General features: G+C 35.1%; 1 protein-coding gene across 1 annotated transcript; it reads right to left on the reverse strand.

Moving 5' to 3' along the window:
- Positions 1-159: 159 nt before the first annotated feature.
- On the reverse strand, positions 160-26,605 carry LOC108334784 (uncharacterized). Its single transcript, XM_052870147.1, has 24 exons — positions 26,433-26,605; positions 25,776-25,885; positions 23,849-24,014; positions 23,643-23,743; positions 23,428-23,500; positions 23,194-23,329; positions 22,919-23,079; positions 22,566-22,690; positions 22,389-22,488; positions 19,426-19,522; positions 17,179-17,230; positions 16,883-16,984; positions 16,646-16,792; positions 14,333-14,495; positions 14,006-14,236; positions 13,324-13,484; positions 11,100-11,228; positions 10,711-10,828; positions 9,322-9,517; positions 9,064-9,175; positions 8,834-8,988; positions 1,988-3,380; positions 1,143-1,337; positions 160-889 (listed from the first exon to the last, which is right to left on the reverse strand). Exons 1-24 carry the CDS (start codon positions 26,563-26,565, stop codon positions 419-421), a joined length of 4,827 nt encoding a protein of 1,608 aa, XP_052726107.1. The 5' UTR covers positions 26,566-26,605; the 3' UTR covers positions 160-418.
- Between the last annotated feature and the right edge of the window lie 273 nt (positions 26,606-26,878).

The following is a 26,878-nucleotide window of genomic DNA, read 5'->3' on the forward strand; positions in this document are numbered from 1 at the left end:
AAATATTTTTTATGTATTTCCCTGGTTTTGCTGAACTGATGGAACCAATGTGTTTTTGTAATAGGCGCCAAGAAATGCTGTTATAGGAAATAAGCATCTGACGAGTTTCTTATAAAGCAAAGTTGTTTACGAATGAACAATTGTGTTCCTATCTTCCTAAATGGATAATATATATTTATCAAAATTATTGCAAAACAACATTCTGTAATTACATAGAAAGTGTCCCCTTGATTGAGATTGAAAAAAGAAATGGAAAACTGAAAAGCTGTAAGCCAAAAATGAAGAAATTATAATTTTCCTAGATCCATATAGCCAGAAATTTTCTCAGTTATACGAATCCCTTCCTACAATGGAGCTCCTTCTCTCTATACAACAGCATCGCAAGGAAACACAGTACAAGCAAATAAATTTTAGTGGCTCAACCAAAAGGAGAAGGAACTGGTCCTGCGACTGCATCCGATCTCTTGATGCTGCCCATTCCACATATGATGCATCCTGGTGCAGTCACAGCTGAAAATTTAGATCCACAGAGATCACAGACATCATATCCAATGGTCGACAGCCTGCTCAATGTGGCAGCACAGAATTGTGATGGATCTTCCAATGGATCAATGGACTTGTTAACCAAACCCCTCTGAACACACAAGTCAATGAGGCTCCTAAATTCTTCCTGCTTACTTGGAGGTGCTTTAGATAATAGTAGTTCTAACATTTTCTTGGAATATGCATAATTTTGCACCTCTATATTTCGTTTTATGGCAGTTCGAATGCAATTTATTCTGTGCTTTGCGAGCAAAGGCAATGAGCCTAGATGGCGTGAAAGTCTAGCCATCTCATCTTTCGCGCTAATAGCACTTGGGCCATGAACTCTTTGCAAACGAACAATTTCCTGTAGTAATGAAGACAGGCTTAAGGTTATAAATAATTAAAGACTTTCAATGTAACAATAAAAACAGTTTCAATAGAACTGTCACTGATTACTTAGCTACACAACAAATATTGAGTATGGAAAATCGGTAACTACTGTTTTACGACAAGACCACATTATGACCAAGAGAAATAGAAGTTCAACAACCTAATTTACTTATTGGTCAGAGTCCATTCTATCCCTTCTATTAGCAATTGAAGCATAGTAGTAATACCCGAAGAAGAGTGACTGTTATCTTGTATTGAGCACATATGGTTGCTTGAGCTTTTATATCACTTCCACGAGATTGTTCTTTAGCTAATGCAAGAAAAGCTTCATCAAAGCAAGACAAAGCATCTGAAAGATGATTTAGCTCAAGGTGAGCAAGTCCAGTCTTGAAACACACAGAAGCAGCAGCTTCTCGGGGAACCTGTCATAGGAGACATAAGACTGGGAACTGAAAAATAATACACACTACAAAGTAGGAAACAGAAACTAGAACACAGTTTTTATTGAAGATACCTCCACAAGGTCCTTCAGCTGTTGGTAACAGTGTCATATAAGGACTTGTATAAAATTAAATATCAAAGATAAAGACTCAAACATAAGGAAAGTGACAGAGGAACTTAGACTCTTCAAGGGCTCAGCTTCCGCCCTTCCCATTCATCTCCCTTTTCATTCTAATTCACTAACAGAATCAGGTCACTTCCCCACCTGCAATCTGTGCAGTTGTTACAATACACTCTCCCAAACTAGTCCTTCCAATTCCCTGCTGTCCTTTCCTTTCTTCCTAAAATACACCTTAGTTATATGCGATTCACTAGGTTCAGTAAAGTTGACTGCTTGGTTGTAGCATTATCAGAAGTAATCACTCTTTATAAGCACACCAGTTCAATCAGAAATTTTTTCCTGACAAGTCTATTTAATTTCTTCTCTATTTATAATATCAACAAAATGATTAAAGCAAACACCATAAAATGAGAATTTCTGTTTATGTATTCCCTTATCTTTAATACTATGTTTAGAAAGCATTACTCATCCTGTGTGTAAATGAAAATGCATGCACATACGTATTTATACCTGTCCTGGTCTTACAGAGGATGGTGGAGAACCAGTTTGTTGAGGCTTTTCAGAATTAGAAGTATTTGGTACTCCAAATATACTAAGATCAAGAGGTTGGCTAGAAATTGGTGCCGGAAACTGTGATTGGGGAATGACTGCAGCCTGATTTGAGGATTGTGGTATACCACCATCAGGAAGTCCTACAGTCTCGATAGGAGACACAGGTAGTTGAACAGCTTGAGGAGAAACATGACCTTGATGACTAACATCAGATTCGTAAGCACTAGCCTGGTTTTGAGTTGCTTCGCCACTTTGAGCTCCTGCAGTAAATTTAGAGAGATATCTACCAGCAGGAGCCAGTGAAGCAGCAACCTGAAGAGATGGAATTGTATTCTCAAAGAAGTCTTCTGGAATAGGTCCTACTTTAGTTCCCCCACTTGCAACCCCAGGAGTTGGCTGTGAAATTGATTCTGGTTGAGTCAAGGAAATTGTACTAAACAGGTCACCTGGAGCTGAAACAGTGTGAGCAGCCACTCCAGTAGCTGCAGGTGGCTGAGATAGGCCAAGATCTTGGGATCCACTAGTAAAGGACCTACTCCTCGTTGGAGTTAACGCTTCACTTAGTTTAAATTTACTAGTGGCTTCTTTAATTTTATCCACATCCACAGAAGTGGTAACTGGCTTATCTCGTATTCTAACACGTAGCTTTTTGGTTTTTGATACTCCTTCCTCATCACTGCTGCTGTCAGAAGCAGCAGCTCCATACATGGATTTCTTAAATTCCTCTTCTGCTTTAGTCTGTTCATCAGTTGAGGAACTGGCACCCTGTTTACTAAACCTTTCCAGACCCATTAATGGAACACCTTTTGCATTACCAACCCCTTGATTAGATATGGGTTTAAGTGAAGATACTTCAAGACCATTTGCTTTAAAATCGTTACTTACAGGGATTAAGTCTTTAACCAAGCTATCTTCCCTTACCTCAACAACATTGCCTCTTCCTCTAATTGAGCCTAAATACACACCTATATGATCTACAATAATGGATGGAATAGCACCATCATCATTCTTCATATATGGCGTCACCTCTGCAGCAAGCTCCCACTGAGGTATATCCTTTGCATTAGTAGGGGTTTTGATTTCCCAGTTGCCACCACCCCATTCAGGTCCTTTAGGAACCATACTTTCTGCCGCAAAGTTGGCAAATATGCCCTGAGTCCATCCACTAGATCGAATCCGTAAAATCCTTTCAGTGTATCGCCTCAATTCTGAGTCAAGAGCTTCTTCTTCCAACTTCTGAGCAAGACGCCTCATTGCACTAGGATTTAGGTGGCATATAAATAGATCAAGCATGCTTTCGTAATCTGATGTAACTTCAAAGGTTTCTTTTGCACTATCAAACTGACCGAATCTGCAAGTGATCTTAAATTACAGAAGTGAACATACATTTAAATCACAATATTTGAAAAACTTAATCATAATCATCCATACACCAACTCATCAATAGCATCAGATAAGTAGAATAGTAATGTAGACCACTAATTAGGATTACCATATCTCATTTTTATTTCCCTGGATGAGATTTGCATATCAAAATCCCTGATTTCAGATTTATATACGAGAAGGTTGATGGAATTATAAGTTGATACAGATTGTTATTTGTACACCTAGAAGCTACTGAGTTTAGCAGTAGGAAGGAACTAAAACAAAGTGTATAGGGATACAATACAGTAGTAGGATGTTGGAATTAATTATTCTCTCATTCATACTTTTGAAACAATACATAGGTGTTTAAAAAGAAACAAACTATTGTCTAATTAAGGTAAAAAATCTCCTGAAATAAAGTCTCTAAATCAGGAGATATCTACCCAATAATACTTGTTCTTAATAAAAGAAAATCTGCCCAATAATTACTAATCCTAATCCCTCAATTTTAGGGATTACACATAATTGCAGGAATACACATAATTGCTATATTAATTGTGTAATAAATTCACATATTCTGACCACACGTTGTTCATAAAACATTCAGAAAAGGGGAAGGTAACAGTTCTTTTGGTGTATGTGGATGATATTATAGTAACTGGGAATGATGAAAAAGAAAATGGAAAAAATGAAACAAAGACTAGTCCAAGAATTTGATCTCAATTGTTCTGCAATGTTTTCCCCATCTCTATACTAGTCCACTTATAAACTATGAATTGGCCTTATCTTTAGTCGATGTGGGACTTCCAACACACCTCCTCATGCCGAGGTATATACATCTCGAGCGTGGAATTAGACATTTTAATGGGTGGTCCGATAGCGGCCGATAACGGGTGGAATAATATGTCCAGCAAACAACAAATATCGCTAGGATATGCTCTGACCATGACTCTGATACCATGTTGAAAAAAACAGTAGTAGGATGCTAGAATTAATTATTCTCTCATTCATACTTTTGAAACAATACATAGGTGTTTAAAAAGAAACAAACTATTGTCTAATTAAGGTAAAAAATCTCCTGAAATAAAGTCTCTATATCAGGAGATATCTACCCAATAATACTTGTTCTTAATAAAAGAAAATCTGCCCAATAATTACTAATCCTAATCCCTTAATTTTAGGGATTACACATAATTGCAGGAATACACATAATTGCTATATTAATTGTGTAATAAATTCACATATTCTGACCATACGTTGTTCATAAAACATTCAGAAAAGGGGAAGGTAACAGTTCTTTTGGTGTATGTGGATGATATTATAGTAACTGGGAATGATGAAAAAGAAAATGGAAAAATTGAAACAAAGACTAGTCCAAGAATTTGATCTCAATTGTTCTGCAATGTTTTCCCCATCTCTATGTGTTTTTCAGGAGCAGGACTCGGGGAGGAGGATTGGACTTGCTAAAGAAAAAGATGGTCTTTACTACTTGGAAGTATCTCAAGAATCCCAAACCAACCAAGCAAAATCCCTTCACAGTATAACAAATAAGGATGAACTATGGTTGTATCACTATCGTCTAGGACATCCATCATTTAAGGTGCTACAGTTTATGTTTCCTCATTTGTATGAAAACTTAGATATCTCAAAACTTCATTGTGAAACTTGTGAGTTAGCCAAGCATACTTGTGCATTTTTCCCCAACAACAATAATAGAAGCTCTCAACCTTTTCAATTGATTCATAGTGATATATGGGGACCGTCTACAGTACCAAATATTTATGGGGCCCGCTGGTTTGTAACATTTATTGATGATTGCACTAGGGTTACTTGGCTCTATTTGCTTAAACAAAAATTTGATGTCAGCACTATCATTCCCATATTTCACTCAATGATTAGAACTCAATTTGGAGTTAATATTAAAAGGTTTAGGACCGATAATGCTAGAGATTATTTCAACCAAACCATATCCTTGTATTTCCAATCTAATGGGATCATCCATGACTCTTCATGTGTTTATACCCCACAACAAAATGGAGTGGCAGAAAGGAAAAATGGGCATTTACTCAATATAACTCGGGCTCTTCTTTTTCAAGGGAATGTTCCAAAAAATTATTGGAGAGAAGTTGTTCTTACTGCATCATATCTTATTAATAGACTTCCCTCTCATGGCCTAAGTAATAAGAGTCCAATAGAAGTCCTAAATAATTTCTTTCCTCACTTTAAGAAATCAAATGAACTGATTCCTAGAATATTTGGATGTACAGCCTTTGCACATGTCCCTGTTCAAGCTAGAGATAAACTGGATCCCAGGGCTGTTAAATGTATTTTTTTAGGATATTCAGCCACACAAAAAGGGTATAAATGTTATGATCCTATCATTAAAAAATGGTATATCTCAGCTGATGTTACTTTTCTTGAAACTAAACCTTTTTTTAACAAAACCAATCCTACATAACAATGTCTAGAAGACCCTCATGAAAATACTGAGTTCTTAACTCTGCCATATATCACAACCAACAGATCTGAGCCTCCAACTATACAACATAATTCTTAACGAGGATTAGAAGCTATGGATACAGATTTCCCCATTGAGGCAACTCGAATAGAAGTTGACAATCCTCTGAGATTTAACAAGGTTTACACCAGGAGAAAGCAAATTCCAGAGATGATGCAAGTCCATGAATCCAATCCAAGTTCTGCACCAAAAAATGAAGAAATACCTGAACCAGAAAATGAGATTGACCTTCCAATAGCCATCCGAAAAGGTACTAGAAATTGCACTAAAAAACCTCTATATCCTCTCTCAAATTATGTTTCTTATGATAGATTATCAGCTAACCATAAAAGCTTTATTGTAAACTTGAATTCTGTGGTTATACCAAATAATATTACTGAAGCACTAGCAAAGAAAGAGTGGAGAGATGCTATGCAACTGGAAATGACAGCATTAGAGAAGAATAACACTTGGGAAATTGTGGATAAACCCAAAGAAAAGAACATTGTTGACTGTAAGTGGATATTCACAGTAAAATATAATGTTGATGGGTCACTTGAACGATACAAAGCAAGATTGGTGGCCAAAGGATACACTCAAGCATATGGAATAGACTATGAAGAGACGTTTGCACCAGTTGCTAAAATGAATACTCTAAGGATTCTTCTATCCTTAGCTGCTCATTTTGATTGGAAACTACTACAATATGATGTTAAAAATGCCTTTCTTCATGGAGACCTAGAGGAAGAAATCTACATGAATATCCCACGGGGGGTTGAAGGAGATAGACAAAATAAGGTGTGCAGACTTAAGAAGGCACTATATGGACTGAAACAATCTCCTAGAGCATGGTTTGGGAGGTTCTCAAAAGTTATGAAGGGATTTGGCTACAAACAAAGCCAAGGAGACCACACGTTGTTCATAAAACATTCAGAAAAGGGGAAGGTAACAGTTCTTTTGGTGTATGTGGATGATATTATAGTAACTGGGAATGATGAAAAAGAAAAGAAAAAATTGAAACAAAGACTAGTCCAAGAATTTGATCTCAAAGAGCTTGGAAAACTGAAATATTTTCTAGGAATTGAAGTAGCATACTCTACCCAAGGAATCTTTATATCCCAACAAAAATACATAACCGATTTGTTGGCTGAGACAAAGACTATTGGATGTAGACCCGCAACAACTCCAATTGACCCCAATCACAAACTGAGTAAATCTGGAGATGAACCAAAAGTAGAAAAAAGGATGTACCAGAGGCTGGTCGGAAAATTAATATATTTGGCGCATACCTGACCAGATATTGCCCATTCGGTAAGTGTAATAAGTCAGTTTATGCATGAACCAAAGGAGTCTCACCTTCAAGATGCCTACAGGATTCTACATTACTTAAAAGGCACTCCCGGAAAGGGAATCCTATTCAAGAAGAATGACAAATTGAACCTTGAAGCCTACACCGATGCAGACTATGCAGGATCTCTAATTGACAGAAGACCGACTACTGGATATTGTACTTTCCTGGGTGGAAATTTAGTAACTTGGAGAAGTAAAAAACAAAATGTAGTGTCTAGATCATCAGCTGAATCAGAGTTCAGAGCACTTGCTCAAGGAATATGTGAATTATTATGGATAAAAATTATTCTAGATGATTTGAAAGTTGATTTGAAGGGTCCCATGAAACTGTACTGTGATAATAAATCAGCAATAGAAATTGCACATAATCCGGTTCAACATGACCGGACAAAACACGTTGAAATAGATAGACACTTCATCATAGAAAAAGTAGACGAAGGTCTAATATGCATGGCATACATCCAGGCAACAAGTAGCTTATGTGTTAAAAAAAGGTCTCAATAGCCCTATCTTCCAAGATCTTATAAGCAAGCTGGGAATGACCAATATCTATTCCTCAGCTTGAGGGGGGTGTCAGAATATGTGAATTTATTACATAATTAATATAGCAATTATGTGTAATCCCTAAAATTAAGGGATGAGGATTAGTAATTATTGGGCAGATTTTCTTTTATTAAGAACAGGTATTATTGGGTAGATATCTCCTGATTTAGAGACTTTATTTCAGGAGATTTTTTACTTAATTAGACAATAGTTTGTTTCTTTTTAAACACCTATGTATTGTTTCAAAAGTATGAATGAGAGAATAATTAATTCCAACATCCTACTACTGTTTTTTTCAACAGTTACATAAACTTATCTACAAGTACTTAAAAGAAAAGGACAGCGTGAATGGAGTTTCACACCCATACACTAAAATCAATTTATGCACCATATTTTATGGAGAAGTTAATAATTGAACTTCTATAGAAAATAAATTTGCATAAGTTGGTTTTGGCTTATTGGAGAAACTTATTTCATTTTATCCTTTTATAAGTGTTTGTGAAGAAGTTTATCTGAAGAATGCCAAGTGTATGTTATTAATGATATACAACAACCACAAAAAACTTCAATAATCAAGCCTTTTCTCTCTAGGTTGGTAAACTACACGAATCAGAAGACATCACAATGACCAAAAGTTGTTGGCACAAGTGGTTTTGCAATTGGGTTCCTTAACCAAGGATTGGGATTGATCCCCAGCTCGGACATGGAGTTGTTATTTATAGGTACTACTTTACCCTAAAATGAATCAATCGGGTGGGAGGAGCATTAGTTTGGTGCCAAATCGAAGCCCAAATATCCCCTGGTTCTATTGCAAATCATATCTATACAGTATAGTCAAGCAATTAAAGCATCCACTAAAAAAGTTAATAAAAAAATCTACAGTTTTCACATATAATATAGAATTTTAGGTACATAATAGCTTAACTATTGGCTTACAATTAAAGAAAATCAATAATGACGAAACATACAATCATCATATTTCAGCAGTTCCATTAGTCACAGTGGCAGCATCATAGGTTCATTTAAGTTTTGCAGTAACCGTTACCAACCTGATACAGGAATAACCCAACTGTCTGAACCTGTGAAATAAATGAGATGTAGGAGGACATTGTGGGTAATCTCTTGAACGCAGGAATTCGTCTTTTAGAACTGACAAAGCAGTGGAAAAACGAAGAGCTTTCACAGCATAGACACCCCGCATCACCTGATGTTAAAATAAACATCCTTAGAAGATCAAATAGATCAAAACTAAAAGCCAAGACATAATTTTAGAACTTACTTGGGTGAACTGTGGACCTGATTGAGATAATGACACAGCTAAGTCTCCACAAACTGGAGAACCTCTAGCAAGGATGTCCAGAGACCTAGGTGTTATGCGCAAGCTGTCAAACCTTCATTGAAATAAGAATTTACAAAGACACCGTGTCAGTTGTTACAAAGCTTTAATATAAATAAAGAAATGTTAAAAGCCTAAAACATTCTACCCTATATAGAAAGAAGACAGAATTTTCTGATAGCAATTGGTAGAAAAAGACACCTTGATGTTATTTGGTACAGTATTTCTGATAGGTCAAGCTTCTGCTCAAAACTTTGTTGCATTGTGGCAAATCCAATAAGAAGAGGCTCAAGAAGACCAACAAGACAGCTTTTGACCTCAAATCCCCTCTTCTGTTTGGGATTTATTTCTGTAGGGCTAGCAAGCAACAATCGATCATTCAAAGCACCAACCAAGACTGTATAAGGAATTTATAAAAAATAGATCATTAGGACAATACACAGAAAAGAAATCTAAGAGCACAAGTTAATTAGTCTTTTAATTTCCCTGTTACTCTTGTTACTTGTACAGATTTGTTTCCCTGTAGTTAGTTTCCATTTAATTTCCTTTAATTATGATAGACATCTCTTATGTAGATGTAAGGTCAGAATTAATTAGTCAATATATATTTGTTGTGAGATGCGACTGACTCCAGATAAAAAGACTCACTTCAGAATATATATGTTCTTGGAAGTGCTAGAAGTAAAATGTAGTAACAAGATCAAGTGTCAAGAAAGAATTTTGGGTCATATCCCAGGGAGTTTATGAGTTTTTGTGGATGAAAATAATTTTTGATCTTAAAGTATGAAGTCCCTGTGGCACTTATCTGCGTCAACAAATATGCCATTAGCGTTCATTAGATTTTAGAGAATAGTTGAGAGAAAATTTCTACTCCGAAAATACATTCAACCCAACTGAAAAAATTATAAAAGAGGTGTTATATACTGCACTTCAAATAACCAACAGTTCTGTTCGAGTCTACAGCTGTAAAAAGTAAAGAGCTACAATACTATCGTTGTACAAGAAGTAAACTAAATAAATAGTGTAAAAAAACTTGAATAGCATTTCACATAGTGTAATCTAGTTCCGCATGGTAGAACAAAACGTATAGAGATGGATTGACAATTCAATATGGAGAAACTGGACATTGGGCTTATAACAACATTATATGTCCATCTGGGTATCATTTGACAGAATGCACTAAGGAACTTGGCAGAGTGCACTTACGAGATATGAATGAAAGATGTCCATTCACATTCACCAATTTGAGGAAGAGTATGTCCACTCACCAACATAAGGAGTGTTAAAGTATGTATTATTTAATCCTTAACTTTCCCTGTTTCTGTTTTTGTTTGTACAAATCTGTTTCTCTGTAATTAGTTTCCATTTCATTTCCTGAAACTATGATATCAAGATTCCTCCATTCATGTAAATACTAGGTTAAAATTAATTAGTCACTTAGTATATATCTGTATCCAGCCTGTACAAAATTGTCAGGGAAAAATATTAATCTTTTCCTCATATCTCAAGTAAAAAATTAATTTCCAAAATAGAACACACAAAGTAGATGAATAAGATATTGTGATATGCAAGCATGCAGTCAGATAATACCTGCACAAGGCATACTAGTTGACAAGATAGTCCTCACTTTTCCATCCCAGCCGAGTATACTAATTGCAGTGGCAGTAGAAAAAAGAAAGGCAGGCCCTATCCATAAGATTGATCTAAAGTAGGCATCAGTTAAGGCTTTAATACAAAAAAAAAAATATCCAACTAAAATATGAAATTTATGGCCTGGTTGAGGAGGTGTGGAAAGTGGGAAGGTGGTTATAGAGAATAGAGTGAGAATGGTTTTCAACCGAAGTAATGGCTACAAGTAAAAGTGACAATACAATTTATGTTCACCTCCTCATCTTACGTATTTGCTGATTAATCAAGTGTATGATTAATTAGAATAAATGGTTCCTTGATATTAATAGAAAAAAATAATCGAAGGATATTGAAGGAAGCCCTTTGTCAAAATTTGTCGAAGTTCCTGCAAGTATGCCAAGTGCTGTCGAAACAATAAGTACTCTATGTGTTGTTAAAATTCCTGCAACGTGTCCCCTGAGAGTCTCTTGCCAGTAAACCTGCCCATTTTGAAAAAAAAAACATGTATTTATTACCAAGAAGAACAATAATAAAATCATTCAATAAAGTCTCTTTGCACTTTCTTATTTATAAATGCATAATCAGACATGCTTAGCCAGGTGAGAGATTCAGCCTATCACTCTATTTTATTTTAACATGGTATCTGAAGTCACTTTTACCCCTTGCCTTCCCGGAAAATATTTTTTTTTTCTAGTCTGTTTCTTTGCCACCACTATGCCATCACTACCCAGTCTGGTCTCCCTGTTGTGCTCCCGCCGGCGACACCACAGTTCTGCTCGCCCTGGCTAGGCGACCACCACGCCGCAAAAATCGTAGTGATCGGAGCTTCAATGCCCTTGCACGTGCTGCCCTAGCCCCCGCCGGTGCCTCCGTGTCCCGCTGCACGTGGCGATGCGTCCGACATCTTCTCCGGCGGTGACCACCATCATTGGACTCGTCTCTCCTTCCTCTATCTATAACTTTCATCATGATAGGAGTTCATTGGAATTTTTTCACCTTTTTAAGGTTGTTTCACTCTCCCGGTGATAAGTTTCTGTCTCTACAATTATATGTAGCCTCTTATGTTGCTCTTATGATCCGTCTATCCATACTATGTACATGTGCATCTATTTATTGACAAATTAGATCGAAATTTCAACATCGGACATTAGACTTTGACTTTATGTTGATCATCTTCATCAGAATGTGACCATCATTGCTAAAAGTTAGCTTTCTACTTGGTTGAAAATTGATGTTCAATGATGGATTGTACTTAAGTCTATTACTCATTAATCAGTGAAACAAATATGAGACATTGGGAACAAGTCAAATTGTTGTAGACCAATGATACTCAATGTCAAAATATCTTAAATATTTTCGCGTTAAGATATTTTCGCTCCTAGGAGTGTTAATGATACAATGGCCGAATATTTGGGTAAAGTTTATGCTCTTCATTACTTCAATGATTTATTAAATCATTAAGAGATCTAAAATTAATTATATTTATAATTTGGTATTAACGGAAATATTAGATATAATTTTATGACCATCTCTTTATATTTTTCTATTTATATATGCAAAATTCTTTGCGGTCTTAACACATTAGAGATTCAGCCCAGGTTTCTCTTTCTCTTTTATTTCAACAAATATTATTTATGCAAACAAGGAACCCTAAACTAATGAGTAATAATGACTTTTACCAAAGGGGAGGCTTGGCTGTAAAGAGCCTTATTTTTCTCTGTGAATGCTAAGAAAACGCCTTCGATTATTCCCAAATGACAAACGTGTGTGAAGAACACAATTGCAAACAATTTGTGAAACGTGTGTGTGAAGAACACAATTGCAAACAATTTGATAGAGATTTTACGTTGATTAGAGATATGACCAAAGTATTATATAGATAAATACAATCTTTATTTTACAAATCAGTTTTGCATTAACAATAGATGTTTCCGTCAGAATCAATGTGATTCAGAACTGGGAATAGAGAATACAATTAGAAATTAGAAATAGCAGGAGAAAATAAATGATAACAGGACAAATTCGAGAGTGCCCAATTTGCTCCTAATCCCAGAGGCAGTTTCCAGTCCCCTTCTCTCTCACTACAACCTCCTTTTTGTACTTTCTCCCTCTCTAGCAACTTCTGAACACCCTACGCCACTACTGCCAAGTCAGCAGTTAGTTAGGCTCCAATTCTCCCTCCTTACTGTGATACCTCTCTTCTGTCTCCTAATATACAACTTGAGTTCAGGGGTCTTATCACTAGTTTACAAGCCTATATAAAGGCTTGAATGTCATCACCTTCTATTACTCTTCTCATTATCAATTCACAACTTATTTCAGTTTATTATTTAGTTTTCGAGTTTTTTCTTCTCTCTTTGGACTGAATCATGTATTCTATTATTTAATTACTCTTTAAAATTTATGGTTCATTTTGTTTTTCGAAAAAAAGAAGGAATTTAAATAACCACAATTCCATTAGTCTCCTTTTTTTTAATTCACTCATCCCTGGGTTTTTTCACTTAACTGCACAGACAAGGTGTGCACGACCACTACTTCTAGTCATAATTAAATAAGCACGCTATTGAATGATACCTGAAGTACAATCTCATTCCTTTTCAACTTGAGTGACGTTTTGCCCTCGCCCGTGGTTGATATATAATGCCCTTTGGAAGATGAAGTGGAAAGGCGGTACCCTTGTATGAGCTTTACTAGTCCAATTTGGCTCCCATGAGAAGCAAACATCAAAGTTGAATCTGGGACCAGTAACAAGAAATCAGTACTTAATACTACTAGTAAAATAATGGCAATGGTGAAAAAAATGTGTTAGGTTGTAAGGGAAAGATCAAACGTCGCCAGTTTAATTAGGACTTGATATTATTTAAACTTGATGATTTTTTCTACAAAACTATATTGACCAATCCAACCATTGATGAGTAAATATTATCAAAAACTTGGAAGGCAAAATATCAGAGAAGTTAAATTAGAAAAAAGTTACTGGGAAATGGTATATGTTTCCATTTATTTGAAAAGTAGGGTTTACAAATATATTCAAGAATTCCTCACGGAGTGCGAAAGTTCTTCAATGTGAAATTTTATGTGCATGATGCATATGATACAAATTTTAATACAAAAAGGGGTTTTGTGAGAATTACACCCTATAGGAAGTAATTTATTTTAAGATTAATTTGATTTACTGCAGTATCAATGGACCCCATCACTCAAAATGTACGCAAAAACAAAAAGTGATGAAGTAAATATGTATGTATTCAAGCACCTAAAGGAGTTGAATAGATACGATCAACTTCAGTTTCAAACATAAATGGCGTTGGGCCGCGAATTGAACCATCGTTAGTTTCTGTAGGTTGATTTTCTTCAAAAAGTTTATCATTTTCCTTTGTTTCTTGTGAGGCTCCTCCTGGTAGTGTATATACTGACAGCCCTGTCTTGTCATCATCGAGAATAGCAAACTGATTTTCATTCTGACCAATAAATGCCGCATCACAACCTGTAGACAATTACTAGAATTAATTACTTATAGCAACAATGCATGGCCAAACTCCGGAAGAGAAAATAAAACGTATTCTATGCGTATAAATAATACCTTTAACTGTGCTGCTTTTACTGTTTGATGTCATTGCATCAGTGTTTTCCCGGTAAAGTACAACTTCATTTGTAGTACCAGTAAATTCATAAACCGCAAGAAATAGGTGCTGTTTTTTACTGTAAATCAAGTATTTTGCTTGATACTCCACACCCCGAGGAATCTATACAAAGTTGTTGAACGTTAGAAGGTTGAATATTGTTTTCACTTGTAAAATATAAATAGTTATAAACTAATCGTCAAACAGCTGCATGTGCTTTTATTTCAAAATTTCGAATAAGAATTTTAGAAGATTTAGGTAGATACAATCAAGATTTGATTACTCAAATCCTATCCTTCTTTTTCTTCCTAATTTCCCCCCTAATCTAATCCTTATATTTATTTTCTAATGAGAGTGGTCAAGATCTCTCCAAGACAGTTTCCTCCATAACTAATGTAATTCTGATCAATCAATACTACAAATGTCATTTTCTTCTAAAATTGCATGGTATCTCTGTTCCTATGTTTTCCCACCATGTCTTCCATGAATTCTGTTGGCGACAAAGTTGCATCCTCATTAGTGGTCAATGCTCTTTTCTTCAGTTGTATTTCCCAGATTATAATCCAACTGCTGAATGGAGAAGGGTCATTTTAAGCCTCAAATAGAGAAAACATGGAGTAGAAGGGAAAGTCCCTTCCTTTCACTAAGGAACAATTAAAACACTTGTGCAAGTTCTTTTCAACTAAAATTTCTCTTAGTGCTACAAAATTCTACTGGTTTTCTGAGTACAACATACAATTCTAAAACCCATTGATCATAGATATTGGAGTTACTGGCTGCTTGACATAATGTTCTTATCTATTCTCCACACATTGTCCTTGTGCAAGTCATAATAGGATTGTATTTTACTTATAGTACTTTGATCATATAACTAATTGATATGGACCTTCTAACTCACCCTCTTAGGATGACCCCATAATGACTAAATTGCAAATGACCCAATTGGCCCAACAACAATCGACTCTATATCATTTTATAATTTGGTTTAAGCCTAACCAATACTACAAAACCCGCTAGTAAAATGAGCTTTCCTCCAATTATATACACTACTTTGGGTAAAAAACTTGTACCCTTCCTTTAAGGCTTTTATATAAAAAAATCAAATTTAGTCACTTGAAAACTTGTACCCTTCCTAATATATTGCCAATAGAAAGGGTAAAAAATCATGAACAGAACATCCTCCTATTTCAAATTTAGTCACTTGAAAACTTGTACCCTTCCTTTAAGGCTTTTATATAAAAAAATGACAAAAAAACATAAATTCCTAAAGGTATACAAGTTTCTCTAAGAGATCTTGAATGGAACGAAGCTGTCTTTCACAAGATGATAACCATAGGGGAGAGAAGATGGAAAATTTGACTTATCGTTAGAGTTCTTTTGTCATGCTACCAATATAGATTGATCATTATTACGACAACTAGATGTGAATACCACCTTTCTAAATGGGGATTTGAAGGGAAAAGTCTACATGAATGCATCTCCAAGTGTTGAATCACAAGAAAATGTTAAAAACACTCTCTAACACACTCTTGATTGAAATTTATTGGAAATCACAAAATTGTGTACGTCTCACACTTACAGATTCTTTAATGAACATCTACCATGATGTTGAAACTTTCAGTAAAATTTTAACCAATAACAGTGTGTTTTAAAGAGTGTGTTCCAAAAACTAGTCTTTAGAAATCTAAACAAAATGAAACAATTATCTAAGGCTCGGTATATGAGGTTTGCCTAATTTGTTAATAAGCTAATGTATGTTCAATGTGAAAGTGATCATACAACATAAAACAATCTTCTAGAGGAAAAATAGTTTGCTGGACCCAACCAAATTTGCAAGCCATTTCTTTCTACTTCACAGTAAGCGGCAAACATTCTAACAAAAGGACTGCTTGGACCTAGTTTGGAAATCTTTATAAGCAAGTTGGTCATGTTCGACATCTATGCACCAACTTAAGGGAGTATTCACTTATGTGCTTTTATTTTAAATATCATACAAGGATAAAAAAAGATTTAGGTAATTTGTAGATGAAATTATTCAAACATAACCTTTAATGATCCCTTATTTTACTCCTTATCTTATCCTTATATTTATTTTGTACTCAATTTGTTTAGGATCTTCCCTAAACTCTACCAATATAACTTTCTAATGCAATTCTGCTCAATCAATAATAAGAAATATAATTTTGTCAATATTGTGCAAACGATAAATTCTATAGAAAAAAAGACAATATGGTATTTGTTTAACTTACTACTCTTTCTAGTCTCTACATTACCGAATTGTAAAGCTTCTTGTAGATACTGTCAGATCCAGATAATATATTATATGCCATAAGATTAGGTCCATCCACATAAAAAGCCCTGACAGGATAGTGAAGAACTGGATTCTCTTTATTGAAGAAATTTAGCTCCAAATGAAATGGCTGGGAATGCATAAATGGTATAAGATGATTGAATAACAATGTACTAGAAAAACAAATCAATCTCAAAGTCAAATGTTAAAGGAATCTTGCCTGTACAACTGGAATGTCCTTCAAATGATGCTTGGTATTTAGAACAGTGATGAGAGGCAAGCGAGATATTGGAGCAATTTTTGTATTGCCTTCCATAAAATGCTATAAGAACAAATGTACAAGTACAAAATATGGGTCAGGAGCGAGAAGATTATATAAACTACTCTAAGGAAATTAAACACGGGGCTGTAAGAAAATTTGATCCATCCAAATTGGTGGTCAAACATTAGAGTCACATGTATGTCATTGCATCATTCATCTATTTAAGTAAAAGAAAATACAAGAAAGAAATATACACTGTAAAGAAAAGCCTTCCTTGCAATGTCTAATATTGTGAGATGATTGTGGCTGCAAGGAAGAGAGTAGACAATCAACAAGGACATAAGATAATTATAAAGTGGAAATAATTACACGTACTGGATAACGAACTATAGGATAAAAGAGTCAAAAGTAATGAGTAGTAAAGCAATTTGAACAATTATAAACTTCAAATTGCTTAATTTAAGACTAATCTCAGAAAATGTTTCCTCAAAATAAGTTTAAACACAGTGAATTATCATGCATTAGATTATCAATTAGAAAAAACTAAAGCTTTGGTTTCGCTATTCAAATCTCTTTCCCAACCAATCTCCCTCCTCTCCTCGATTTACTCTCTTTCTATACATATCGTTATTTCAACACTTCATCCTTTAGATCCCTTCATTCTCAACCTCCTTGTCACATTTGTCTCCCTCCCTGTCAGTGTCCATTATGAAAAATTTGAGATAAACAAGGTATGTTAAAACCCTGCCTCCATTTCACTTTATTACTCACTCATGGAACCTAAACCTACCAAACAGGTCATGCATCCCACTTGGCTGAAAGCTGCTAAAGCTTAACATATGCTGTCCTTAGTAACAGTACTAGGTCTTTTGTTCCCTTACCCTCAAATCGTTCTATCATTCACTGTAAGTGTTATGAGTTGGAGGGTTTACGAGAGAAGGAATAAAACTAGAAATACCTAATTGTTTTGGCAGTTAGGAGGAGTGAGTATTCGTTTGTATAAATAGCTAACTGAATAGCTGTGAATAGTTAGTTGATTGTTTTGTAGAAGTCTAACAGGAATTTATCATTCCTGAGGGGGAGGTTAAGCTCTCACAGTTCACATACTCTGTATTCTTTTACTATCAATACAAGAATATATCATTCTTTCTTCTGGGTGTGGATGTGTTGTGTGCCTTTTAGACTGTTTGTGAAGGGTTCTTAGAAGGGAACCTAACAGTAAGTGTTTCAGGTTAAAGATGACAGTTGAGAATCAAATTAGAATATTTTGATATGAATATCTCATTCAAAGGAAATAAAATATCCTCTAATCATGTTTAATGAATGAATTAAGCCTATATCATCATGATTCTGTGGTGTATTCTAATACAGTGTTATGCTCAATAAACCTCTATTTTATCTCATGTAACTTGGTATAAGAGCCTGTTTTTCTTCCACATGAAATTTGTGAATTGCTTTGGAGTGTAGCACAACTATGTGCATATATAAAGACCTAATGACTCTTTTAGCCCCACCATGCTTTCATCGCCCTGTGGTTGCCTATATTGGGCGAGATCATGCAACACTCCATGAATTCAATGATCTCCTGCCACCGGCTACTTCTATCCTGACCGAGACCAAGAAGGAATTGGAGAATCAAAGTACCTTTTTCATAACTTTGGCTCTCTAGACTGCCTCTAGAATATTTTGTCCTCTTCCCCCATTCACATCTTTATATGCTTCCTCCTTGTGTCTTTAGTACCGCCTACTTTCTTCATAACCTTACCTTAGGCCTTGAAAAATTGGCACCCAAGTCATACAAATGTGTCTTATGAGGGTAATCATTGATCACAAAAGGTTCAGTGAGCCTATGACACTATGAGCAATGTGGCTTTCTTGCTCATAATCTAATTCTTCATGGTCACACCAACCACATGCAATTGGATCTCCTTTTTGTTCGCAAAAAGAATAATAAACAAACAACTGCAAGTTGTGCATATCCTTCGTTCTTATTAACATGTCGATATTTTGATCAAGGATATAACTCCAACTCGGTTTGTAGCTCTTAAGACCAACATTGCAGTGGTTGACTCCAGCTTGTTCCATTCACGAGCTTGGGCGGTATTACTATTAGAGCAAAGTTTACTCTGTAAACAGATTTTTGTATAACTACTGTTATCTCATAGTTATTTGTCAGGGTTTGTCACATTCGTAATAAATGTACTCTGTAACTACTGTTATCTCATAGTTATTTGTCAGGTTTTGTACATCTACATATACTTGATCTCCTACCTGTTGTAATCAGTTAATTAAATTTTGGAAATACTAAGATTCTTCCTCTCTCATTTTCATAATTCAAAATATAATATAGTAGTACCCAGTTAAGTTTCAAGACTAAAAACTAAAACCACAAAAAATGGGATCTTGTCAGAACAGCATAATATACAGTGGTTTCTAATCACCAGGTTTTCCATATAATACTAGTAATATTTTCCTCTTCTCAGTTGTAGATTTGAACTCACCCTTTCGAATGATGCTCCTGTAATTGAGCTTGCAGCTGATGGTCTGCTAACACTCCAGATGAACCCAAGGCTGATAATTTTTCTTTTAAAAAAGATGCTGCATAGCATCTCTATCTTTAGCATATATCTCATTAAAGAGCTTCATCATTAAAACAACAATTATTATGCTAATATGACAAGTATGACACTAATATAGGCAATAAACTGAAAAGACTAACAATACACAGTAAAAAAAGTAAGTAGCAAAATATGCACACAAAAATGAGTATGTTAAGAATTTTTGCTTAGGCTAATGGTTTTCTTTCTGAACTCAATTAGTGATCTGAGCCTTTACGTGTCAGCACCAATGCTTTCTATTAGTGTCAAAAATATTATTTCCAATATTATTCATGGAGGAGCAATTGCTCTTAAATAGAATACATAGACATAATAACCAAAAGTTCTAATTTATGACTTGGAGTGAGACAAACATTTAGTGTTTTACCAAAAACTTATGTATTATCTTTGACCTTCTAGAAGTAGATAGGCGCACACTTGGCCTCCAAGGCTAGCACAGTCGTTGTCCTTGTAGCCCTAGCTTCTAGAATGTGATGTATATACCTCTAGGTCCCTCGCCTATGCCTATATAAGGGGACCTCCTCCCTTCTTGTAAAGGGTTGTACAATTTGAGTATTATACACTTATGTTTCAACCGTAAGGTTTATAGTGCATTCTGTAAGTGTTCTCTTCTCTTTAGTCTTATCTTAAACCTTGGTTTAAATGGTGGCAACCACTACTCAGCTTGTGTTGGACCATCCCTAAGTGGCATGCCACCATCCCTCTTCCTTTCCTCTTCTCTTATCTTCTTTTTTATTTTCCTTTATGTTCTAAATGTTCTTGTTTCTCCTTTATGTTTCACGCCCTTTATTATTCATTCCTATTTGTTCTCTTTTCTTGCTTAATTGAACCATCTTCCTCCTTCTTGAATCTTTGAAAGTTCACCTTCACACTTAGACAACCTAAAGAATTATCTTCTTATCCAGTGGGAATCTTCCTTGAATTTTCTTAATCACCTTAACTCTAACACCTTATTTATTGATTGTAAAATGAACCTCTATCACTTTGGTCACTTGGAAAACTCTGATGAAACCAATGGTTGGGAGTCCCGCAATAGGAAAATAATCTCTTCTATGGATGCACACCCACAAATAAGAGCATAAAATTGAAATAAAAAAACACACAATAATTAATGTAGGTTGCACCTTAAGGCCTACTACATCCACAAATACTTAACAAAAAAGAATTATTACAATCCTTCTAGTAGAATTTTTTTGACAAAAATTGCAAAACTTGGTGTACAATGTTTTTAGCAAAAAATTGCAAATGACTTCTGCAGACCCAGTTTGTTCAATTTTTGGAACTAAACGGTAAGAATTAATTGTCACAAGCTACCTCTATAGAATTGTGGTTCCTAGTCAAGGATACCATGATAATCTTGAAATAGAATTTAAACCGTGTCAATTGAAGAATTTGCCTAATGAAATTGTGTGTAGTGTTGTTGTGGCAGTCAATGGAACCAAATATATGTTGGGTCTTTCGAGGAGGAGATTACCCTGTGAGTGACACAAACACTAATAACATCTGAACCAACTATATAAGGGATCGACACCACTCTTTACCCAAAACCTTAAGGTAATGGGTTAATGGGTCTTTCATCTTTATATACTGCTCTACTTTCTCATTTCTATCCAATGTGGGACTTGGACTCACACTTGGATAACCAACAATATATTGGAGACTCTCAAAACTTTCAAGACATGTTGTTCATTTTAGAGGGAGGTTCAAAGTATTTTTGCTAATAACATTCAACGATAGCATGATTCTACACAAAATTTGGTCTCTCTTAAACATACCGTTCATGACATCATATCATATACATTGATCAATCCCAATCAGTTGTATTGCATTAGAACTTAAACGTTTGTAGAGGGAAAATCATTAGAAAAGGTGAAGAAACTTAACAAACTCTACTCGACTGGTTCTTTGTTGTTTGAATCCATATTTTGATCACCTTCGTGGCCAAATTCTTACCAGTGAAGAGATTCCTTAAATGGAAAGTTTTAACAGCAAGGCTTCTTCACAATCCTACTCTAAAAAATAGTGGAGATACTCCTAAGTTTGCTGAATCTTCGACAATGGTATCTACTTATAGAAGGGGAGGTCGTGGAAACCAAGCAGGATGCAATGGTCGAGGAAATCATCGTCTAATGTAAGAGAATGAGTCATACTCAATAAACTCGTTACTCCTTACATGATTTCTCTTAGAAAACAGAAAATGTTTTTAATTTCTAAACTATTGTGATTGTAAGATTTTAATCTCCTAATTTCTAATTGAATAATTCAAGTTTTCTCCCTTCCATCTTGATTTCATTCAGTAATTTAGCCATTAGTTTGTTCAAAGTGAAAAGACATTTCTTCACTTGTTCATTGGTGTCAAAAATAAAAAATTCACATACAAGCCTAGTGATAATGACAATTTTGTCTATACAAACAAAGTACCTTTTTAGGTTATAGTAGTACAAGTATTTTGTGTTTTAGCTTGTATATTGCATTTACACTCTACTTTGTGATGCCAGTCTGTCACACTAACTAACTCCATCAAATGGAATTAGGATGTAGCGACCATATTGCAAAGGATAGAAATGTAAGGAAACAAAATAACTTGATATAAATCTGAGACCAAAACTGACAATCACAATAGCTATGGAACTAAAACATAAACTATTTTAAGAGCGCTTAAGATTTACGAATAGAGGCCATTGCACTATGAACTATCCTATTGTAGTTTTTCTCAGGTTGGTCACCACATATCACTATCCGAGACAAATATCGATGTTATAATGGCAAATTAGATGCACAAATTGGCAGTTGTTAACTCGAATACTAAAGGATCTTTAGATTCTAGTTAAATAAAAATCAATCACCTGATGATCCCCGTGCACTTTGCAAAACTGAATAAAGTTTCTTTCTCCTTTCTCTACTGTATGTGGTCTTATTTTTCGAAGTTTCTCCACTTGTTACGTTCTATTAAAATAAACAACAAATTCATAAATCCAATATTCACGGGCGAAGGTATAAAATAATGGAGGGTTTCACGCAACTGCAAATACGAGTGCTGCTAAATTAGATCTTGGATGAAATTCTAAAGCTTTAATTCGTGGTAAGGGATACACAGCTTCTCCACCCTGTTGAGAAAGGATGCGAGGGATATCAAGTGCTTCAATTGCTGCATCGAATGTCAAAAGTATTAGCCAACCATGTTTAGTAAAATGAGTGAAGCAAGATAACTGCTGGAATGATCCTTCTCTCTATCCTTCTATATTCTACAGCATTTTACAAGAGGGGGGGACGGGACCACTAGAAAGTTTGCATGAAAATTGATACAAGAGAAACAAGCTGTCAAAAACCAACGTGAAATTCAGAGTAGAGGCTTAAAGAGTCAAAGTTAGCTAACCAGCAGGCTCAAAAAAACTTGCCGGCATAGGAGGTGTGTTAGGATTAACTACAACCCGTGTTTTCCAAACTTGCAGATTTCCATCCCTTGATAGGGTTACAAGTAACCGTAATGTGGCTAGCCAAGCAACTGATGTTATTGGTTGTGATCCAACTTGTGTTCTGAATATGAAATAATATAACCATCAGAACCCAAGACAAACATGAATATTTCCACGATACAAGGTCTCTAAGTTACAGGAAAGGGAAATCTCAGCCATAGACACAGTTACTCACAATCCAATCATACTAGGTCTCTCAGTTGATACATCCCATGCCAATAGAGTACCACGTCGATCACCAATAAATATCCACTCTAGAGTTGGGTGAAATGCAAAAGCACCGGCACCATTAAGCTTTATAGTATTGTCAACTGAATAAGAAACAAAATAAAATAACAGTAAGGATATGACTCACAAGAGAAATATAAACCATCTTATCAAGAATAAAATGTGTCAGGAGTCATCTCACTTTGAAGTGTGTAATGAACAGCATAAGTGTGAATGTTATATGCTCGAATCAAACCTTCTGCATAAGCTACATACTAGGACAGAAAAGCAACGGAGTCAAAAGAACAGAGCTGAAGTATCATTAGAAGAGAGACTGGAAACTAAGTCTTTATTGAAGCACAAATATGCATAGCAGGAACCTGCTAAAAGTGATTAAAAATATATTCAAATAAATACCAGAACGGGGAGGCGAGGATGACAAGCAAGATTCACAATAGGCTTCTTCAGGTCTGTCTTAATTTTTGTGGGTGCTCTACCGCCTTCAACAGTTCCAACAACTTCATTTATGCAAAAACAGATATAGACCAAAAATATTAATATTAGCAGTCAAATTGGAGACAATAACACATCTAACTTAACATGTGAGAAACCAGATATCCAACCTGTCACACTCATCCGTCTATGAAATCCAAAAAACACAATAGATTGGCGTGGGCTTAATGCCAGATGAACTTCTGTATCAGAATAAATTTGCTCATTCTTCTTCTCTGGTGAATGCAGTACAGATGTTTGCTCTAAGTCAAAATCACAGGATCGTAATGTACAATCCTGCAAATGGAAAATCAACTGTTGTAATAAGTACAGAAGATCTTGGTGTCACAACTCAAAACATAAACCGATAAAAACAGGAATTCAGAACATTACATTCAGAAAAAACAAAGACTAAAATTCTCCAAAGTTAGAGAAACGAGAAAGTATAGAAAAATGTAATTTACCCAACAAATGGCACAGAAATTCACTACATTGGATTATCTATGTGTGCAACTTTTGGGCAAAAGGATGGAGATCAAATTACACCAATGTAACTTTTATCAACTACTGCATCATTCAATAACATACAATTGGATCAAGTTTTCTTAAAACTCACCTTTACGTTCTTTTCACGAAGATAATGCATACAAAATCTTATTTTAGTTCAAATTATTTGATACTTCATTCATATAGATAAATTTTACATAAGTAAAAAACATCAAAGATTATTTTGTCTTTAAAAATATACTAAAATATGAATTATGTGATTATCTTTTTCTTGTTCAATATGAAAAATATTTTGACATAAACAATCATAAAATTATAATTAAACAATTGAACAGACTTGTTCACTATGGAAAAACTTTGACATAAACAATCAATATGATATAAAATTATAATTAAACAATTGAACAGACAAAAATCACTTTTTATGTAAAGTTATTGATGATGTAATGGTTGAATTAAGTTACATTGGTATAAATGATCTCTCCTCGTTAACTAAAATTATCAAAATCAAAATCAAAATATATAACACCAAGCTCATAAGAAATACCTTTCAATAAAAAAGGGAGAATGACACTCTAACCAAATATCAAGGTATAATTAAATAGAAAAATGAATTAGTAAAATATCTTCCCAAACAATCCCGGCACGTGAAACCTCACAACATGCCCATCTCAGTTTCCCTAAAATCAGAAGAAATATTACTACAGCAAGACTTTCTTAACTAACAAGTTTTTTCTTATTTTGAAGGAAAAAAAGGAGAAAATTCAACTAAATTGCAGTCCAAATCTTAAGTACATAAATCCTTTATGTCCATTTTATTGCTAATTATTCCACACGTACATAATTTCCAATATTTTTCCTGAAATTGTTTCTTTTTCTGAACTGAACTTAACCATGTGAATGGTTCAGCAACATCCTACAATCTTGTCCTTATTACCTTAAATATACCAATGAGGACCTGATTTGCATACATATCTTGCCAAAAATACAAAAGCACAAACACGTTTCTGGAAATTTACGGATTTTAGGATTTTAGGAGAACAATACGATAGGCTGAAACACATTAACCGTGCGTATAATATTTGTTGTATTTTACCCTTCCACTGTCCATACTTTATTGGGAGAAGAAGTTTCACAAGTTCCTTTGAGAACTGAAGCATTAGAAAATAATGTTACCATACAGCAAGTTTTATCTCACTAAACAAAATTGACGACATTTGACCACACATTGTCATTGAGCTCAACCAAATTCCCATAGATGTATTCATCGCAAGATCTATAGGAACAATTTCCGTCATTACCTTAATTTGGTCTCCCACTCCCCCTTTTCATAAAACTAAAATCCATTTAATTTCCACTCCTCGCTAGTACTTCCAGTAGCCTTTTTAGTAAATGTCAAACCACCTTAACCGATTTCCTAGCATCAAGTTTTCAATCAGTTTCCAATCAATATATCTCCTCATATGCTAGCATTTTGAATACTAAAGGTATTACCAGAAACTACAAAAGAAAATTCACATTTGCACAAAATGTAAGTCCGGTAGGTCCAACCTGGAGAATTGCAATCACAGTATGCGCTCTTGTAGGACTATATAACATGCGGACAACTGGAGCACCAATTTCAAGAGTAGAAATCTTGCTTCCTGTTAATGCATCGAACTCTGCATACATGGAAACAGACTAATTAGGAACACATTTGCAAAAAAAAATTCGAAAAGAAAATAATGAAGCAGAAAAAAAAAGGCAGGCCTACTCCACACGGGTTAATTAGCAAGGTGCGTGAAACCAGTGAAACCAGTGACTCGGATATAATAGATCAACAAAGAGAATTGTTCTCATCAATACATTCCTTTACAAATGAAAGCTTCAACATAAGTAAGTAATATTTACCAGGCATTACGTTACGGTGGTTAACAAAGGTATTTAGTTAGGATTTTCTTATTTTAGACGGGCTTTTTACTTTGTAGTGAACAATAACTTTAAATGCAGCACCAAATTGGATATCGTTGTTTTAGGTTATGAATGAGCTAACCAATTCTTCCATCAAAGAAATGGTTCGTACTTTGCCATGCTGCATTACTTCTCACATGTTATAAGTAGTAATCCGAGACGCATGAGTAGGCGTTTCCAAATTCTAAAAGCAGAGTGAGGTTCGGGTCCTGAATCCAATAACACCACAAGAGAGTGCCACTACAGGAAGGTACTCACCGACGATGAAGTTTCCGATGGCGACGGCGACGAGTGCCTGATAAGGATGGAAGATAGCAGCATGTGGCTGCAAAGGTCTCACGCCAAGACCAACATGGCGCAGATCAAGATGCTGCAATGTTGTCCACTCCATTGACACGCTTCCCCAACGTTCCAACTACGACTTCATCCTTACGTTTAGAGTTCAAAATACCGAATGGAGAAGAGGATGCAGACTTTGATTGGGTTCAGAAAAGGAATGGAATGATAGCAACAAAAACTTGTAACTGTAAAATGGATATCGAATAGTAAGGAACTGCGAAATAGCGCGACCCAACGACCAGGTCTCATTTAAAAACTAAGAAATAAATAAACAGTTAAGAATAGGACAATGGTCAATGGATCAATGTTGGGCTATTGCTTCCTTCACCCCCACAATTACTAATGCACCCCCATAATATTGGGAA

This window comes from Vigna angularis, chromosome 10, assembly GCF_016808095.1.
Source record: "Vigna angularis cultivar LongXiaoDou No.4 chromosome 10, ASM1680809v1, whole genome shotgun sequence".
NCBI classification, from domain to species: Eukaryota; Viridiplantae; Streptophyta; class Magnoliopsida; order Fabales; family Fabaceae; genus Vigna; species Vigna angularis.

Bases quoted from the DNA above. Each gene is read 5' to 3' on its own strand.
- LOC108334784 (XM_052870147.1), bottom strand. From the start codon at position 26,565: ATGGAGTGGACAACATTGCAGCATCTTGATCTGCGCCATGTTGGTCTT. The intron at 22,489-22,565 runs GTTGCGTGAAAC...TTATTTTAATAG, and splicing joins TAGCAGCACTCGTATTTGCA to AACGTAACAAGTGGAGAAAC. The intron at 8,989-9,063 runs GTAAGTTCTAAA...TTTTAACATCAG, and splicing joins CAGGTCCACAGTTCACCCAA to GTGATGCGGGGTGTCTATGC.